At 38.0% G+C, this 21007-nt stretch overlaps 1 protein-coding gene across 1 annotated transcript; it reads left to right on the plus strand.

Moving 5' to 3' along the window:
* The first annotated feature begins 3500 nt into the window (after nucleotides 1-3500).
* Nucleotides 3501-9620, plus strand: LOC148031999 (serine carboxypeptidase-like 31). Its single transcript, XM_087682611.1, has 10 exons — nucleotides 3501-4287; nucleotides 4633-4740; nucleotides 5349-5444; nucleotides 5579-5671; nucleotides 5996-6081; nucleotides 6294-6548; nucleotides 7204-7334; nucleotides 7800-7901; nucleotides 8152-8257; nucleotides 9378-9620. Exons 1-10 carry the CDS (start codon nucleotides 3999-4001, stop codon nucleotides 9522-9524), a joined length of 1413 nt encoding a protein of 470 aa, XP_087538737.1. The 5' UTR covers nucleotides 3501-3998; the 3' UTR covers nucleotides 9525-9620.
* The last annotated feature ends 11387 nt before the right edge of the window (nucleotides 9621-21007 follow it).

The following is a 21007-nucleotide window of genomic DNA, read 5'->3' on the forward strand; positions in this document are numbered from 1 at the left end:
GGAGAAACAAAAAAACAAATATGAGAAAGTGTGTGTATTATAAAAGGAAGTGTCTACTAGACATATTCTCCACAATCATCACTCTTGGTCCAATGTCATAGAACAAGGAGATGGCGCACACTCTTTCTCTCATATATAGGCGGTGGAGCTAATAGATCTCACTCTTCATCTCTTTTTGTGATTTGGCTCGCAAGAGTAGAAGATGACTTCAAATATATATATATATATATATATATATATATATATCTCTCTCTCTCTCTCTCTCTCTCTCTCTCTCTCTCTCTCTCTCTCTCTCTCTCTCTCTCTCTCTCTCTCTCTCTCTCTCTCTCTCTCTCTCTCTCTCTCTCTCTCCATATGTAGGTGGGTGCTATGTACCCATTGATGAAGACACCATAAGAGAACAAATACATATGATGCACCGCAAGCACAAAGATCAAAAGGGGGGGAAGGGAGATGGTAGCACCTTAAAGGATGCATAGTAGGAGTTGGGCTCCTGTGCATGCTACAAAAGTCTAGAATTCGATGTCTTACATATCAAGTTTCATTTATCTATTTTATTCAAGGGGGGCGAAGGGAGGTGGTAGCACCTTAAAGGATGCACATCAGAAGTTGGGCTCCTATACATGCTACAAAAGTCTAGAGCTCGAACTTCATCCTATCTTACATATCAAGTTTCATTTATCTATTTTATTCACTGTATTTCATACCATCATGCATTTGACATTGCTCAACAGTCATCACATTTGTATGAGTGCATTTGACTATCGTGTATATCAAAAGTTTCCTAATTTAAGCTTCTTCTTCTCATACCTTATAGGTTTACTTATTGATCCTCCAATAATATACTCATAATATAGCACTTTGATAGCATAAGAGCCTTACTTTATGTCTTTATTCCAAATATCCATTGCATCTAATTTAAACTCTATATATATAGTGCATTTCAAAGTATTGAAATCTGTACCCATCACCAATATATTGTTGGGTTTATCATGAACAAGAGTTTTACTAAGCATGCCATGCCTCCCTTTGTATATGGAATCATCAATCATTTGATGCTTTTTGTCTTCATCTTTTGTAACATGTTGCAAATTGAGTTATGGCAATTCTCGTTATGTGCTTTGGCCTTGCTTCTAGATGTCAAACTACTTAAATAAATGTACTTGGTTGGCCATCGTATAACTACCCCTTTTATCCTATGGTCGACATATTTCATTCACAATTTTTACCATAGTGTATATTAGAACCTTTGAATTTATCTCTTCTTGTATTATCTCTACACATCTTCCATAATTAGTTTTGTCTAATTCCCAAATGATGGTTACACACACACACACACACACACACACACACAAATGCACCTCTATCACTCCATCTTTATTTATACTAGCCTTGATTATCCTAATAAAAACTAAAGAAAGTAGAGCCGATCTAGCAAAAAATAAAATATATTTAAAAGGTTAATGATCACTAACTATAATAGTTTTTTAATAACATAACTTCTATGTGAATGTGTTGAGGTTGATTTGTGAAGAATGTTTCAAACTAATGCATAATATTGGAATGTTCAAGTAGTTCATAATTGATGGATGCCAAATAAGATTAAACCTATACTCTTTTTTATATATTAACAAAAGATTTGGTTTGGGTATCAAATACCAACAATATTGCTCCCAAACATATGTAGCACAATGAGACAATAATTTCTAATGTTAAAATGTTAAGAGAATTTTTAATATTTGTGGAAACAATCCTTTTAGTGCTTCTTTACAGGGGCATAATATCAATAGAAATATAAACAAAATAAACTATTTGGAGTGTTATTTTGACATGGCAAATAAACTTTTTGACATGTTAGTTTGATGTGGCCTTTGCCATGTGTCAGCCCCTTTGATGTTCATATGACTTGCCATTTATTCGGGTAAATGCTTAATTTTCATAGAGGGGTGCATGACCTACCAATTGTTTGAGAGAATGCTGGGACGCCAAAACAAATTGTACATCTAGAAGATGTTAATATGTTCCGTGTGTGCGTGTGCGTGTGTGCGCGCGTTTGTGTGTGTGTGTTCGCCCTTCAAGCTCTTAAATACAACCAAATAGGTAGTAACCATCAAATTAGGTGAGCATGATTAATCATGAAGATTGTTCTATGTATTAGTAATTGTAATAGGAATATGAAGGAGGTGTTGGATGCTTTCCAAAGTTTTATGAGAGAAAAATAGAATTTTCGGTAACGAACCTACCACCAAACTTCACCTAAACTTCCACATTGTAAATTTTTCTTTGCCCAAAACACTATGGAAGTGGCCAAATCTAATGTTGACTAGAGTATCTCTTTCTCCAAATATAAAGAGAAGCCTTAAAGGATAGAGCTTTCATCTCTATCGAACTATTAATTGCAACCAAAGCGGTTGAGGTGTTTGAAATGTTTGATAAGACAAAGACTGAGTGCATGCACTTAATAATTCTTTTAACCATTTCCAATGGCTACAACAAGATGAGAAAATGCCACATGGTAGCAAATAAAGTGTAAATGCAAGTATGTGGAAGCCAATGCTCTCTCTCTCTCTCTCTCTCTCTCTCTCTCAAAATATCTCTGTTGATGGATACATGTTTCTAATCATGTATTCTAATGTCCCCTACGTTAAGACTAGTCATTTACACCATCTCTTCTACTGGGAAAAAAGTGGTGTTGTGATCATGTTGTCATCAAAGATTTACACCATCTCTTTGAAAAATAATTGAATATGAGACTATGTGACAAGGGCTAGATGATAGGCCTGTTGCCAAAAGTTTAGGGGATGCTCCAAGCGCTCCATGTAGGATGGGTGTGGGCTAGGTTGGCACTTTGGCCATCAATCAGGTTAGTCAAGGGGTGTTACGCATTAGCCTAAAATTGTTGTGAAGCACTCGGAAAATCTAGGTGTGGAGCGCCTAGCAGGTTATAAATTTGAAATCATCCAACTATTTCATCGGGCCATTGTTGGGTGAAGTGTTATAAGTTTAAAACATGTCTTTGTGCTTGTTCACCATCATTGGGTTGCCCAACTTTTGGGTTGGGTGGACAACTTTTTGCCCAGTGGAATGTCCCCAAGACATGCAAGTTCCAACACCCTTTTGTGAGTTCTTTGTGGAGCTTGTTTGCGAATTATACTCTCAATCCAGAAATATGGGAGCCAAAGTGAATTTGGGTGGTTGCATCCAACAAGTGCACTCTAATAGGTAGAAAGATCTAGTGATGATTGGAGTAGTCTACTCGGTGGTGACAAATAGATCATGTGTGGACTTGACCTTGCGGTTCACAAGCCCAACGGGTTGAAAATGAAGTCCATCATCCATGTACATAATTCCTTGAATGGTGTGCCAATTTCCAGAGCCTAAACATTTCTCGAATGGGGTGCCTTGTAGAGAGAAGCCTCAAGCCTCCAGGATAAGATATTGCCTAAGACGACGTCCCTTAACAGAAGCACGCTCTATATAAAGGAGGCTGTCTTACATCCAAGGAACATGCATGTGCACGGTGTGCAAGTGTGTGTAGAGACTAGAGAGTCGAGACTCGAGAGACTAGAGAGCACATACCCACAGACAGGGGGGACTCGCGAGAGAGAGAACTCTCGAGAGCGAGAGCACTGACTGACAGGCCCACCCTTATTTACACCTCTCTCTCTCTCTCTCTCTGTCTCTGTCTCTCTCTCTCTCTGTCTCTGTGGCTCACAGAACTCTCTTTTCGGCAGTACTTTGTCACATAATTCATACCATTGTAGGAGGAAGCAGCAGCGCAGCACCAGAGAACCAGAAGAAGAAGAAGAAAAACAAGTACCAGCCAAGCTTTTCCCTCGAGGCTCGTATAACTACTTATCTTAAAATAGTAGATATATATATATCTACCCCCTCCGACCAGGGGATTCCAAATATCTCTGCTCTTGAGTCTTTCCTTTCTCTTCTGTTGTGTCACGTGTGTGACCCCCCCCTCTCTTGAGCAGCATAAGCCCACAAACATGCTATCTGAACACCCCCCCCTCTCTTCCTCCCCCTCCTCGTCGTTGATATCCTTATTGATAGCCTTTGTCGTGATTCTTTGTAGCCAATCCCCATTCTCAGCTATATTAGCTGCTGATCCGTCCCAGCTGGTCACAGGCTTGCCTGGCCAGCCACAGGTGGCATTCAAGCAGTATGCAGGCCATGTCACCGTCAATGCGTCCCACGGAAGAGCCCTCTTCTATTGGTTCTTCGAGTCTCTCCACCCTCACGCCAAAGATCGGCCCGTGGTGCTCTGGCTGAATGGAGGTATTCTCATAATGATCGCAATGTCTGTTTCCTATTTGGGATAACCTGCATCTATAATGTGACACCCTATCCAACATGGAGTAATGTAGCTTGCAATGCAGATGTGCCTTTACCTGTAGGATGAACAAGACATAGTTTTTCAGTTTTGTAATAGTTCTTTGGTTCAAGTATGCGTCTTATCCTATGAGATTTACTTGTGTCTCCAGAGTCCACCACTCAAATCTCAGCTAATTTGGGGTGGTTGTACTATGCATTAGTCCTATAATCTCTGCCTTAATGTGGAGTTTTTGAAAGGGTTGTGCGCGCGCGCGTGCGTGTGACTTGTGGTGATGGTTATCTCAACAGGCCCAGGGTGTTCCTCAGTAGGCAATGGGGCTCTCTATGAGCTTGGCCCCTTCTTCACCAACAAGTCCGGCGATGGGCTGGTTTTCAATAAGCACACATGGACCGAAGGTACTAATCTTCTCGTTATCCTCCTCTTGTTTCTTATTCTCTTTTCCCCACCTGTAGGATATACTGCCATCATCCAAAACCTAGAAAAGCAGTACTCTCGATGTTGCCATAATTCACAAACGTGTAAGATGTTTTCTTCCCTTGCAATAGCCAGCTAGCAACGGTTGTTCCGAACAATCTGCTTACCATATGCCAGCTTGCCGTTCCTTGAATCACAGGCTAGCCGCTACTGTCACTGTTTGAGGTTTAATTGCATTCTCACATGCGATTATTGGAACTGGTCGTGCCTGCATTCGACCGCACCCCATAAGGGATTGCTTGTTTTAAATTATGTTGCAGAGCTGTTGGAGAAAGAAGCTGCAATGATTTTTATTTGCCTTCGCATTGAAGTTTCTAATGCTCATTATCTCCCCATGCACTTTCCTGTACAATTATGTTCAGGAATCAGCTATATCATAGCCATTTATTTTGGACAAGTGCTATATTTATGGAACAATAAGCAATGATAACACCTTTACAGCCGATACAAAGTGCAGCCCCTGACAAAAGAGGAAACAAAAGTCTATTTTTGAAATCTTTTAACTTCACGTGGGAAATCGTGTCCACAGCTGCAAATATCATTTTCCTGGAGTCCCCTTATGGCGTTGGCTTCTCCTACTCCAACACATCCTCTGACTATCACTCGTTTGGAGACCAGCCCATAGGTAATCCATTCATGAAGAGGTGGTCGATTTGCTTTACCACATGTTAGTTGTTGGATTATCATTGATTGCTTGATTTGAAGGATGAGTTAATCTAATAATCCATGCGCGTTGTTTTTGTGTGTCTGTGTGATTAGCCGAGGATTCACATGCTTTCCTCGTGGGCTGGTTCCAAAAATTCCCCGAATACAGGAAGAACGAGTTTTACCTGGCTGGCGAGAGCTATGCAGGTACATAAAGATATCTGATTTACCACATTTCCTGTGCCTGTGGTATCTTTTAATCGATCGCCTATATCAGTGATTTTATGTTATGAAACTCAGTCCTCGTGGTCAAATTGCCTTCACTTTCCTGACGCAATACAAACATATAAACCGTTGGGTGTGCAAACATCGGATTTGCACGTAATATTCGATTACTACAAATCAATGCCTTTACGAGACCAATTAGTTCGATCCAAATTAGGGCTACTGTTCATCCATGAAGCATGCTCCAGTGTATTGCCATAAGCAAGTCTGATCTTGTTCCTGCTAATAGCGTTTCTCATTTTAAAGGGCATTATATACCGACCCTTGCACGCGTGATTGTACGAGAGAACAAGTCACCAGATGGATTCCACATCAACTTCAAAGGCTTTGCTGTAAGGTTTCATGCCCTTTGATGTACCGATATACTCATTCTTATTACAGTAGAGTGGTAGCGCAAAACAAGGTGTCTCATACTTAGTCAGGCTGCTTTTACTCCGCTTAAAGCAAAGAGCGAAGTATAAAATTCGGGCTGTTACAAGCAGCGTTTTAGTGTTTTTTCAAAGTTGATTGCATCAGTTATGTTAACACTGAATCTGCCGTGTAGGTTGGAAACCCTTGGAGTGATACCTACAGTGATAACTCAGGAACCTCAGAGTTCTACTTCACTCATTCACTTATTTCGGAGGAGACCTATGCTCAAATTGTCAAGAACTGTGATTTTCAGAATCTTCTTCCTGTGGATGCTGAATCCATCAACAAGACATGCAACCAAGCTGTCCAGCAAGCATCGATTGACATGTCCAAAATCGACGTTTACAACATATACGGGCTTAGCTGCAATACAAACTCATCATCAAAGGTCAGATTCACGGTCATACTGACAGATACCATGTTGCTCTCGAATACTCTTGGTAAACTTATCCTTTCGTCCATTAACAGAAATTATACTGCAAATTGTTGCTGATTGGTGTGTTTCATCAACAAGTGACATGATTCTTGTTGGAGCCATTTTGTAATCAAATTTGTTGCACTTGCCTTTGCATTGCAATCGATAAAGTGACAGCCTTGCGCATTGTCATACTGACAGATACCATGTTGCTCTCGAATACTCTCGGTCAACTTATCATTTTGTCCAGTAACAGAAATTGTACTGCAAATTGTTGCTGATTGGCGTGTTTCATCAACAAGTGACATGATTCTTGTTGGAGCCATTTTCGTAATCAAATTTGTTGCACTTGCCTTTGCATTGCAATCGATAAAGTGACAGCCTTACACATTGTTTTAATAAGTCTTGACTAGCCTTGTCACAATCATTACTATCCTGCCTGCACAGTGGATGATCTAGTTGTGAGAAGGGCTTTGCCACTGGTTCTTGTCATTTGAGGAATGTTTGTATTGGAATCCTGCTCTTCAACATAATGTCTGGAGGATGTTTCTAATCGGTGAAATTGTTTTTGTTCAAGAGAAACCACCTGGAGGTGTTTTTAATTGGTGAAATTCTTGTTGTTCAACAGAAACTACGAAGAGCATTCTTTTCCACAGGTGCTTATGATCCTTGCTTAGATTCAGTCACTCCATATCTCAACAACCCAAAGGTGCAGTCTGCTTTACATGTCAGCGGTCCCATCAGATGGAGTGGTTGCAGGTGCATGCCATTGCACATTTTCATCTACCTAGTAGATACTTTCATAAGAGTATTAACCTGAAAATGGCTTGAGTGAAATTAAACGAACGTAAATCTTATCTTCACATCTGACTTCTTTATGCTGTGTAAGCCCAAAGTCTCTCTCAAGATATGTACATACTGGCTGCCAGTACTCTCATGCACTAGGTTGGACTTGCTGTGTGCATTGTTCATGCTCCGTTGAGTTGTTTGCTTCCTTCTCTTTGCTTATTAGTCTGGCAATATATACTTGTGTTGGGGTGTGTTTCTACACAATGCTGAGGTGTGATTTGGCCTTGATGAGCAATAAGGAAGTTTCTATGAGTTTGTCATCCATGCTAAAATTTTGATACTGTGCAGTACCATGAAAGGTTGTACTTGCCTTTCTCTGTGTAGAATTAAGTTGTAAATTCTGTCATAATGGTTGCTTCTCTATGGGATTAACAGTCAACAAGTATTCGGAAACTACACCAAAGGGGATTTCATATCTTCAATGATACCTGTCTATCAAGAGCTTCTACAGGAAGGCTTAAGGATCTGGGTATACAGGTAAAGTAGGATCAAGAAAATCATCCTTCAAACTTTTCATGCTACGGTCTGCCTCAGTCAGTTGGTACATTCAACTTCAGTCATGTTGGCCCAGTTTTTGAGTTCCTTTAATTTCGTCACAGGAGAAAATAACACTAGGCAGTAAGGCTGAGTTTAATCGTGTCATTTTGTTGGGGTGTCAAAAAAGGTGACTTATTTCAAACAAAACTATAAATCACTGATTGAGTGGCTGTGGGTTGACTTCTTGTAGTGGCGACACTGATGGAGTTGTATCAACACTGGGCACAAAGAAGTGGATTAAGAAGTTGAATCTGCCAATTGAAGTTCCATGGTACACATGGGACTACAACAACCAGGTACATGATCCTGCCACATTATTTTTCACCTCCCTGAATTTCCTAGAGCAAACTGAGGTACACTGTTTAACTTTTCACCAGCATGGTGCAGTGCAGTCTTTTGCCCTTCGGCAAGTCCCAGTGTAGGGTAAAGGGGCCTAATTCTCTACAATTTAACTATTTTCTGGCATCACGCTGATTTATGAGACACATAACGTGGGACAGACGCACCATTTTAACCGTCCTCTGGATAGAGAGCACATGCATGAAAATGTTTCCGAAGTTCCCTGATTGTCTTTTGGACAAACGAGGTAACATCTTATAAAATTCTAGATACAATTGGTCCTTTAATCTTAGATCAAACCAAGCTGGGTGTGCTTGTCCCCAAACTTGTAGCTTGGTATGATAGTTTAGCAGTAAGGCTTTAGTTTTTAGAGTTGTAGGTGTAAGGTGTGCTGTGCCGGGTGCCCGATGACATGGGGTAGGGCATATGTTTAACAGAGTGCTGATTGCAGTGTTCTGTGCCTCTGTCGTCTTGCCCTTTCTAGAAGGCCTCCTGTAGCAGTTCTCATATGAATTGTGGGTCATTCTTAGGGTTGTAGACGTCTCCTTGGTCTTCTTGAGCAGCATATGAGGAATGCCTTTTTTGGTCTTGCTACATTACAAAACAAAGAGAGAGTGAGACAGCTAGTTGGGGGGGTTATTGCAACTTGCAATTCTTTGGGTAAGAGCTTGGCTTATATGCACCATGTTGGGATATGGGCCCTTTTAGGTCAGACCTTTGCATGTGTGAGCCTTCCATCACCAATAGACCATTGGATGTGTGAGGGTGCTCGACTTATATTGTTATACACATCACAGCTTAATTTGCCTGATTGCCAGTAAGTTTCCAAGTTGATAATCGCCCTTTGCTCTCTAATGGTTGATAGGGCAAAGTACATGCTTACAAGAACTTAGGAAAACATTATAAAACAGTTAGTTATTTATATGTGTTCAACGGCAGTCCTTTGTAGGACGATAAGTAGTTCTTCCTGCTTTCAGGCATATTGAAGGTAATTTTTATTGCTTCTTTTGGCTTAGGAATACAATGGTAATTCTTATGGGGTGGTGTTGTTTTTCATGGTTTTGTTTGTGAGAGAAGGCTGGGGGCTGGACGCAACAATACAAGGGGTTAACCTTTGTGACTGTCAGAGGAGCCGGCCACTTAGTGCCAGCCTTCAAGCCAGGGCCATCACTCGTGGTTTTCAAAAGTTTCCTATCTGGGAATTTGCCTCCCAGGTTCACTTAACCCACATGATTCGCCACTTAACAAGAATTTTGTTTCCCTCATTTCAAGATTTCTGCCCTCTCATCCCATTTTTAAAAAAAACACCCTTCAGCAAAAGCTCCATGTCTCAATGAAATCAGAAGATGGAAGATTGCACCACCACCCTCTCCTCAGCCCCATCCTTATATTCCAAAGGCAAATCGTGCACCCCCGCCCACACACACGCGCGACGTATTATCCCTCCCAACTGCACTAAGAGATCATCATGTCGTATCTTCGGCCTTCGCCATGTCTAGTCTCGCATGTCCAATTGTCAATCCACCAAACAACTCATACAACCAAAAGTCGCGCAACACAATCGCATGTCGGTGCACACACCCACACACCCGTACGTACACGCGTGCACACATGTAGATGCCGGGCGTACACATGCATAGCGTACGTGTAACACACACAAAAGGGGCCTCACAGGAGCTTGCAAACATCATCATACATGCGCAAACATGGTAAAAACGCCGTAACTAACTACATCTAAGAACAAGTGAAAAAACTCAAGAGCACTTGCACATGCAGCATAACACACACTATGAGTCGTACTTGTCCACTCGGAGTCTTGCTTTGCAATGCACGGACACCAGAGCAGGTATGTGCGCACATCCTCACATAAAACTCCTTATCCGAAAGCTTATCCACAAAATTCAACACATCTAATTTCAACCATCAACTAAGTTTGCGTTTGGATACTTTTGAGAGTCCTATGAGCGTATTTTAGGACTTTAAGAAAAAAACTCTTTAAAATAGGTCACATAAATAACTTTCATTCTCTTGTGAATTAGAAGCTTTGACAATTATTATTTATTTGGTAGATGGTGCAAGAACATGGTAGTATTCTCAAAGTAAGAGATTTGGTAGATGGTGCAAGAACATGGTAGTATTCTCAAAGTACTCTTATGTTAGTATAGTTGTGTTGACACTTAACAATTGCAAAGAATGTTAGAATTGAAAATCAACACTTGATGTTTGAAGTGCAAAGACAAGAGTTACACTTTAAAACCTCTACAATGTTGTCATGATTATATGCACGATGCTTATGTTTGAAATTTTTTTGTGTCACTTGAGCGACACTAGAAAATCGCAATACAATGTTAGGCCAATCACATGCAGAATTTAGACCTTTTGTTCCTCACTTGTCCATATTGTGGTTTTGCATCATCCATAACAAAAATTGTGAGATTATATTTGTGTGACATTACATTAACATTATCTTGCGTATCTTATGACAAAGGGTGATATATAGTACGCAATCCAAGTCTTTTAATGGAATAATTTATTTTAGTGTCCGTGAGTTGTCTTGTAGCAAAACTCATTGAATAGTCTAGATTGTGCTCACTAGGCTAGCACAACACTACTCTCACAATAAACATCTTAGTATTGGCACAGTCATCAAAGCCTTTTTCAACTCTTCATATGTCCCTTGGCATTCCTTGGTTCATTTGAATAGTATCAACAATTTGTAGAGGAGTTTAACGATTAATACACAATTCAACACAAATCATCGATAGTCTCTAGTATGCCCTAGGAAGCATTGAATGACCTTGTAATTGGTTGGTGGTGGGAGGTTGACAATAACCCTAACTTTCGAGAAGAGAGTGGCAATGCCATTCTTGGACACCAGCCCTAGGATGCATCCATGCTTCACCTAGATTTGGCCCTTAAGGGGGTTCAATAACAGTCTTAATCTTGCATCATTCAAAGACTGCATGGAGTTTGTTTAGGTGTTCTTTCTAGCTCAAGTGAACCCGCAAGTCATCAACGAACACCTCTAGCTCTTGCCGATGCATGTCCTCATAGATGGTACACATGAGCCATTGGAATGTTGCTGGAGCGTTTGTTAGCGCCCTAAAGGGCATGACTATGTAGACAAACACATCCCAATCAGTAGCGAACGCAGTCTTATGCTTGTTATCAAGATGCCCTTACACCTGATTATAACCTAAGAAATCTTCTAGAAAACTGTAGGCTTCTTTGCTAGCCATACTTTCAAGTATATGAATACATCATGATATATCTATGTTAAGACCCTTGTATTAGAATAAAAGTTGATATCATTGACATTTGAATCTATCAAAAGATACCATTCTATATCAAGACGTGTAGATGTTGATGGTACTATTCCACTTGATAGAAGAAATGAAACAAGACACCATGTGTACTTTCGTAACTCCTCCATAATTTCATCTCTTGCTGTCTAGTGTCCACTTTGAGTCTTTTGACACTCGATATGAAGAAATAGTGAAGGTACCGGAAATATGAAGAAATAAGGCCAAGACATGATGAAATCAAGAAGATACATGAGAGGATCAACACAACATAAGGGGGAATTGGGTTGACACAACCTAAGGAGGCCCCCCCTAGACCATTGGGTCCCACTCCCCTCCCCTATCCCACCCTACTCCATGTTGTGCTAGTCCAAGGTCCCCTTGCAATGTGCTAGTCCCTTAGGTTAATACAATGTGAGAGGGGAGCCCACCATAGTGTTTGGAAAGGCATTATTGCATTGTCACCTCACTCCATATTTTGGTCCCCTAGTACTCGTTTTGAGCATTTTTTAATACTCAATGAGACTTTTAGGCAATTTCAAAGACCAATAAATGAACAGTTACCAAAATCTAAATCCTAGGTGGAGAATGGGATAAAGTCAATGGTGCCATTGCACCCGGAGTGGCCCAAAACACTTATCCGAAGTTGAAAAATACTCAAAATACACACTATGAGGCCAAGATATGAAGAAGTTCAAGAGGTACCTAAAAAGATTGGCACCACACAAAAGGACCTTCCATAACTTTCCACGTGCCTAAAACCGTGGTCTAGGATTGGAAAACACTAAAAATAGACACCAAGAGGCCAAGATGTGAAGAAATTCAAGAGGTACCTGAGAGTATCGGCACAACATGAGAGGAACTCTCGCATTGTGCTAGAAAGTTATGAAGAAAGGCCCTCTTGCATTGTGCTTGTCCTCCCAAATACAACTTGAATTTCTTCATAACTTGGCTTCTCGATGTTTACTTTGAGCATATTTTGCCTCTAAACAAGGGGCCTGAGCCACTCCAAATGTAATGGCACCATTGATTTTACCCCATTTTCGACCCAAAATTTAGATTTTGGTACTATCAATTGATTAGTGAAAACCTTCATGGCAAGGGGGGGGATGGGGGATTGTTGGGGCATCCCCTCCTTGCGTTGTGCTAGCTCCCTAGGGTAGCACAACATAAGGGAGCCTCGGTCTTGACACAATGTGAGGAGTGCCCAACCTCAATTCTAGCCCAAGGCTCCCCTTGCATTGCACCAAATCTCTTGAGTACCTTCCTTGTTTCTTCATATCTTGGCCTTTCAATGTCCGTTTTGAGCATTTTTAGTGGTAGGAACCCACATCTAGTAGTCAATATCTAATTTTTTTGTATATTGTAATTGGTTTAATAAAAGAGGAGGGATGCCGAGACATGCAACTTTCATCATGTTAGAAGATGAAGCAAAAGAAAATGTTGAATGAAAAGTAAGAGTGAGAAAAGCAAATCACATGCAAAATTTTGGGAGGAAAGGCACTTCATTGGAATGGTAGAGAGTTTCAAGAAAAAGATAGGGATACTACAATAATGAAGGAAGAGCATTTTGAGATAATACTTAAGAACTTCAAGAAAATGAGTAGTTGAATACAAAGGTGTATGGGGTTGACAAAAAATTATCACTAATTAGTATTTCGAACTATTCAATAGCATCTTGCTTTCTATGCTTCAATAAATTGATTTTTCAAAAAAATATTAAAGTATTTTATATTTGATATTTTTAAAAATGAGATAAAATATCTAAAACTAGAAAACCATATTTTTGTCATAATGATAACTCTCACCCTATTGGTTGAGAGGCTCTCTCTATCTCTCAAACTAAAAGACCCAAACATGAGTCCAACTTTTTCTCGATATGATGGAGTATTAATGTGTGTGCTATCATTGGTTGTTGTCATATACAAAGAGGGATAGATCAAACTAGTGAGCCAAGAAAAGAACAATTTAAAAGTTGCTAACTTTTAGCTCAAGGAGATAATCTTGAATTGATAATTATATTTTAGCTAAAGATTATCCAAAGCATGTATTCTTACAACAAAAATTTAAGACAAGATCTTATGCTAGCATGAATCGATCAAGTTCCTTGCTTAAATTTAATCAAGGCTAAATTTTTAGTAAACATTATAAAATCTTTGCTAATTTCTAGCATATGAATTTATGGGTTTGATTGGAAAGCTTACAATTTCAATAGAAATATAAATTCTCACCGCAAAAGTAGATGGTATTCATAGTATAAGATCGATGAAGTGCATACAAGAGTTTTTGATCTAATAACTTACTCATTGTAGTGGGAACATGAAGCTCTCTCCTAAACAATAATATAGAGATGTAATTTGAGCTTTGTTAAGTTCCTTGCTTAATTTATTCAAGGCTGAACTTTTAGCAAAAATTCAAAAATTTTTATTGATTCTTAGCATGTGATTTTATGGGTTTAATTCAAAAGCTTACCGATTTCAATGGAAATATAAAATCCCCCCCCCCCCCCCCTCCCCCCCCCCCAAAAAAAAGCAACAGCTAATATTCATACTAGTAGATCAATGAAGTGCATATAAAAATTTCTAATTCAACAACTTGCTCATTATAATGAGAATGTGAAGCTCTCTCTCTCTCTCTTAAAAACAATGTAGGAACATAGTTGGAGCTTTGCAATGCTTGAATGCTTCAATCCTTCATAGAAATCAAGAACTCCGATGGAAAATTCGTTGGATTTAGGGTTGTAAGAATGCATGTATATAGCCTAGAGAAGAAGAATCTTGAGAGCACATAACACAGTGCATTCAATGTTCTCAATCTCGAGGGGTTTACTATATGTATGCCCTCTATATTAGGTGTGTTCAAGGCCTATTTATAAATATCCTTATCTATGAATTTTCCTTGAACAACACACAATCTTTTCTATTTTGTTAAGTCCACATGACACACATCTATAGAGAATAAGTAAGCCCTAAAGTGTGGAAACTAACTCTCCAACCCCTAAATGAACCACAAAGAATTTGGGCAAAACACACTTATCTCTAGTTGTGAAAGCTACCATGTACTTAGTCTCACAACTAGAAGTGGCCATGCTAGGCCACTTTTTGCTCAACCACAATATGCATGAGTTTTCAAGCATGAATAAAAAAACCACTTGTGGATACATGAGTGGTGTAATAACTAGACCATTTAGAATTCCTAAAGCATGTAAATTTGGTAATAATGATTTTCCCTTAAGAGTAGACAACCTAAGGTGCTGAGTACCACTTAGGTAGCAAAAGGTATGCTTCATCACCTACCAATGCTTGGTGCTTGGGCTATGGGGTTGTGCATAAATGTGCTCTATGAGATTGCAAATTGAATGCTAGACCCCGTAATGTATATAAATCAAGCATCTAACAACCTGCTGCTAATAGAGAGATATATCATAGCAATCTTCGATATCATGAAGGATCAACTTCAAATCTATCTTCATAGTAGAAGTAATAGGCTTTAGTCCTCAAGATCAAATCTATGCAATAATATCTCGATATATATCTTTTTTGAAAAAGATATACCTCCATCATATAGCTTGAATTGAATGCCCAAATAGTGTTGCAATATACCCAAATATGACACACCAATATTCAAATTTAACTAAATCTTAAAATTAGCAATATGTATCTCATTAGGACCAAGGAGTAGCACGTCATCGATGTAGACAACAATGATTAGAGGAAATTTCCCTCATGCCTAACATATAAGTCGCTCTTAGTCGGACTATTTTGAAAACCAAGTGCACTTCAATATACATATATCTCTTCATACCAAGCCCAAGGTGCTTGCTTCAGACCATACAATGCTTTTTAATTTGGAAATTTTGTTTTTCTACCCCTTTTGAATAAAATCATGAGGCTAAAAACCATATACTTCCTCCAAATAGTTATCATACAATAAGTGGAAGCAAAGGTCTTATCAAAATCAATGCCCTTCTAATGAGCATAACCCTTTGCCACAATTCTAGCCTTATAGCAATTAACAAATACAATTTGGCTTGCACTTCAACTTGTAAACCCACTCAGTACCAATGGCCTTTTTGCCAAGATGCAAGTCACACAAAAACCAAGTACTATGCAACTTTAAATTGCATAGCAATATATTTAATTTTTAAAATTTTGTGCATCTTCAAAAGTAACAAGCTCATCCTCATCACATATGCTAGAAACAATCAACTCAGCAATATGATGAATAAGAGGCAATGTGAAGGTCAGAATGGATATGATTAGACAAACATGCATCTAATTTACAATCACTCAATGTTTGCACCAGCCATTTTGTCATAGTTTTGGATTGCTCGATTTGTAATCTCTCAACAAAACATACATAATTCATATCTATATCAAAAATAGATTGATCTATAAATTCATGAGGAACCTATGTAAGTTGAAAAAATGCCTTATTTGGTGCTACATTTGATTTCCACCAACCGTAGAAAAGAGGCAACAAAGTATCATAGATAACTTGTGAGCATATATCTATTGCTTTGGTACAAAGGTTGAATAGCATCCTCCACAAAAGATAACATCATGATTAAGGAAAGCACAATAAGTATGCAAATAATATTGTTTTGACCTGTATTTTCAATACTATAACCAACAAAGATGCATTGCACAACCTTGTTATCCAAGTTTTTGCATACTAATGTATAAGCCAAGTAACGAAAATAATACAAAGGAAAAATAGATGGATCTTTATCATGCCAAGCCTCATATGGAGTGATATATTCTAATGGTAGGACACCTATGAAGTACATAAGTTGCATACAATAGTCTCAAGATAGAAACTATGTGGAAAATCTTAATTTAAAATTATGCTATATCCATCAAAATCTCTCATTTCCCTCAATTGCATCGTTTTGTTGTGGTGCATATGATACTATACATTGGTATTGTATAGCATGTTTAGTTAGATATGCATTAAACTCCTTCGATATATATATCCCCCTCAATTTGAACAAACAATGCCAACTTTACATCCTAGCAAATTTATGGCCATGGTCAAAACTACTTCTAAGTACAAAAACACTTTAGACTTAGCTTTCAAAGCATATGTCCATCCATACTTGGAGTAATCAATGAAAGCCATGAAGTACATAAACTTGCCAAAAGATAGTGTTTGTGTTGGACCATACATATCAATCTTTACACATTGTAATTTTCAAAGAGCTCTCATTGAACCATCTTTTGGAAAAGGACTATGCTGCATTTTACCCTTTATATAGGATTTTACCCTGACAAATGTTTTTTGTAGATGCCTCAAGAGTAGGCAATGAAGACACCATATCAAATCTCTATAGGTTCAATAAACTAGAAAAAAAAAAGATCAAAATGTGCATTACAAATTTTCACATCTGAAACAACTTGTGAATTTGCAATTGCACATGGCATGTCTTCCATGCACTTACTATAGTTATTAAGCTCTTTCTAATTAGCCTCATTTGTAGCTAGTTTAAGATAGTCCTTCGTGACATTATATTTTTCTTTATAATAGCTCCAATTTATTTCACTATTATTTTTCTCCTCATCCTTATTAGTTTTCTCTACTCGAATAGCGTTTATAGGTTTCTACTTACTATAGCACAAAATGTAACTTTTTCTTTACTTTTTTTACTAGACAAGTAGGCTTTATATGCAACACAAATTATATACCTATTTTGTTCAGATTGTTCTTCTTACAACAAGATAAAAACCAAATCACCAAATGAAAAAGCATTTAAATTGCCTTTCATTATCAAATGGAGAGTAGATGCAAAAGTCTGATAAGAAATAGAAAGAACATCGAGAACAACCTGCATAAGTTGTTTAGCAAAACATCATCTAGAGTATTCAACAGCTCCTTAATATGCTTAATCTTTATCAAAAAATTGTCCATAGAGTCACCTTCATCCATATGTTTCCTCTCTAATTGCTTATGCAAGTGCAACATGGGCCTCATTTCTTCCTTACTAAATGTGCAAGTGTACCCCAAGCATCTTTAGCTATTTTACATGATGAATTGGGGAATCATAATAGATTTAATAGATAATGCAATCAAGGGATTAGTCTCCACATTTATGCAATCCCAAGAAATCTTTGTAGGAGTAGATGGTGGCACAATTGTAATATTAATTGGATCAAAATTATACCCTACAAAATATCCTCAACAACAACTTTTGTTACACATGCAGCTTTCAAAACCATAGTAGGACATGTCAAAATTCCATACACAATGTTCTAGAGCTGATTTACAATCAATATATGACAAATCATATAAGCATCTAATGGATAGGTGATACCATCCAACTTAATCTCAACAGCCAACAAACAAAATGCATCATTGTTTCTAGCTATAACCATTAATAGTACTTGATGCAAAATTTGCTTGTATAGAGGAAAATATCCACAAAGCCAAAGTGTACTATATAGCACATCACAAAGTAGACTATAAAATCTCTTATACATAGAGTTGATTGTTGTCAAAAAATTTGCACAAAAGAATGAACTTGCATGTGTAGTGCTAACAAAGTAGACTATAAGGACTCTTATATGTAAATTTGATTGATGTCAAAAAATTTGCACAAAAGGATGAAATTGCATGCATAGTATTAACAAAATAGATTGTAAAGGCTCTTATATATAAAGTTGATCACTATAAAAATTTACACAAAAGGATCAAGTTGCATACATAGTACTAATATCCATGCAAACAAAGGCTAAAAAGAACTTGAAAAAAAAAACAACACCTAGCCCTACAGAATCTTCTGTAGTATGTCTCAATATGTGAACACTTGTGGAACCTCATCCCAATCTCATCTCGATGGGAGTAAATCAAGCAAAGGGAATTGGGGACTCTACCCAAAAATTTGAAATCCATTCTCATACCAATTGTTGGATTTAGGAAATGTTAGCATAAAGGTTAATGGCCAATAGGGGTACCTCTTGTATATGTACATTTTGTGTAGTCATATAAGTGAAGATAACAAAGAACAAGGGTACCATTTATTTGTACCCACATAACTCTCTTATAGCCTTCTCTCTCTCAACCCTCTTCCACTCCATAGCTTCTAAAGATCGATTTAGGAAATTTGGCACCTATTCAAGATCTTGACACAAATCTTCTTTTGAGTTATATGATAAAATGTTAGAGTCTACTTGAGGCCTTACAAGAGAATATGAGAGATCTATAGTTGTGAATCACTAGCAATTTTCTAGGAAGCATTTAGGCATATGAGGTGACTAAATGTCAAAACCTAGAATACAAACATTTCTTATGGCTCACAAGCTATTATATACCTACACACAATGTATTTCATTTTCTTCTCAAAGAAGTTCTAACATGTCCTGGAATACAAACATTTAGGCATATGAGGTGACTAAATGTCAAAACCTAGAATACAAACATTTATTGTGGCTCACAAGCTATTGTAAACCTACACACAATGTACTTCATTTTCTTCACAAAGAAGTTCTAACATGTCCTAAGAGTAGGCATGAATCACATTGCTTGGATTGCAATTGGTTTTTAATCCTTCTTTTAGTTGTTGTATTGCTTATGGTATGTAAGCTTTTCTTAAGTTACAAAGAAAGTAAAAGGCAAGCTTAATGAGTGCTCCATGGTAAGCTTGAAGTCATTTTAATGGCAAATGGAAGAAAAGGTTAGAGCTAGTGCACTACCAAAAGTAAATAACACAAAATTAAAATATTCAAAAGCACTTATGAATGTATAAAATTTTAAATTAGTTTGAGGTGTGCCAAATTTTCCTCTTCATCAAGCTCACCATTTGGAATTAAATCATCCTCTCTCATTTTTTTGTTAAAGCCTTTCAAAGCCAAATTTCAAAACTCATCTTTGGCATTGAAATGTACAATCGTCGTATTAAACTACACTCTTGATATCCTAGTTCACTCATGGAAATGAGAATAATAGCTATAATAATTTTGTATTCTACTTCATTTGTAAATCCCCAAGAATTCATGGGGAAGAACTTGTTTCTCAAATTTATGTCTATCTTCTTTCCTATGTCTAGTCATCACTAGTTCAATGGACAATGAAAATATGCGAACGATTACCAAAGAGAAATAATCATCAACCATTACCTTTGTATATCTGTGAGGATTTTGACTTTGAGTAGCTAAATTTACTTGCTTATAACTTCAGACCCTTCCATGTGTGTAGGCTCACTCTTAGAATTGAAGATTGTAAGTCACCAAACTTCATTTCCCCACCAAAATCTCTAATTTCGAACTGGTTGGCTCCTATGGAGGTATCAACTTTTGAAATTTGAAAATACTTTTGAATGCCTCTAGGCTCCATTACCATTTAGAGTGACGTCCTCCCAGTCCTTCATTTACCTGTTGTCTTCATCATTTCGACATTTGCTAAAGAGAAATAAGTCTCAATCAAGGAGATGCCATGCTTGTCTCCATGTTGATCCAAATAAATAAGAGTTTTGGAAATCTGCTTTCAAAATCCATAGCTCCACTTCCACAATACACCAAAGGGGTAACCTTGCTTTTTGCTATGCATCCATGGACCAAAATAGTATTGAGTCATGTGCATCACAAGCAACTCGAGTTCCACCCTAGGTGACATAAAATGCTCACATGGTGCAAGGTGGAATAGCGCTAGGAGAGACAATCAGCTAGTATTTTGATTATCTTGCTTCATGTCATCGATTGAAACCTTCTCTTCCTTGGGCATCATGAGGGCATAATGAAGCTGATCTGTAATAAAGCATAAGTCATCTTAGTCTAGAGTAGGCTAGGGTTAAGTATAAAAGGTGGAGATGTAACATGTGAGGGATCTTTTTTTCACTTTCAAGCAATACATGCTTTGAGGATCCTTCCTCCCACCAACTAAGAGGGTGCATGCTCTTAGCCACCAAGATATGGGGTGCATACCATGTCCCACCTTGACATGAGGTGAGTATTCATGTTGCAGCATCCATATATGATTATCAGCCTTTTGTGGCAATATTATTTCATGCCTAGCTACCTTGGCTATGGATTCCTTGCAAACATGGTGTATTTCTTGTATTTCTTTGCAAGCATGGTGTATTTCATGAATTTCCAGTTATTTGGTTTGTTGTGAGAGAACTAGCTATTTTACATTGGTATCAGAGCATTAGTTTAGATCCTGTCAGAAGTCACTTTCATGCATTAGATCTAGTTATAGTGACTAGGGAGTGAAAACCATAGTTAAAAATTAGTCACAGTAGTTAGTTCTTCCATAACCATGGTCTGACATGGAGATCTGTTACAAATCATGACTAAGATGGAGGTTCTTGGCATGATTCAGTGGATAATGGCAGGGGCTTCAGCTATTTTGGCAGGTCGTGACTAAAATTTTAACCAAAAATTGGGGTAAGTTGGAAAAAATGAGGGTTATGTG

Source organism: Lygodium microphyllum, chromosome 8, assembly GCF_053477565.2.
Source record: "Lygodium microphyllum isolate KBCC chromosome 8, Lygodium_microphyllum_v1.1.10, whole genome shotgun sequence".
Classification (NCBI taxonomy): Eukaryota; Viridiplantae; Streptophyta; class Polypodiopsida; order Schizaeales; family Lygodiaceae; genus Lygodium; species Lygodium microphyllum.

Bases quoted from the DNA above. Each gene is read 5' to 3' on its own strand.
- LOC148031999 (XM_087682611.1), top strand. From the start codon at position 3,999: ATGCTATCTGAACACCCCCCCCTCTCTTCCTCCCCCTCCTCGTCGTTG. The intron at 7,902-8,151 runs GTAAAGTAGGAT...GACTTCTTGTAG, and splicing joins TTAAGGATCTGGGTATACAG to TGGCGACACTGATGGAGTTG. The intron at 8,258-9,377 runs GTACATGATCCT...TTGTGAGAGAAG, and splicing joins CATGGGACTACAACAACCAG to GCTGGGGGCTGGACGCAACA.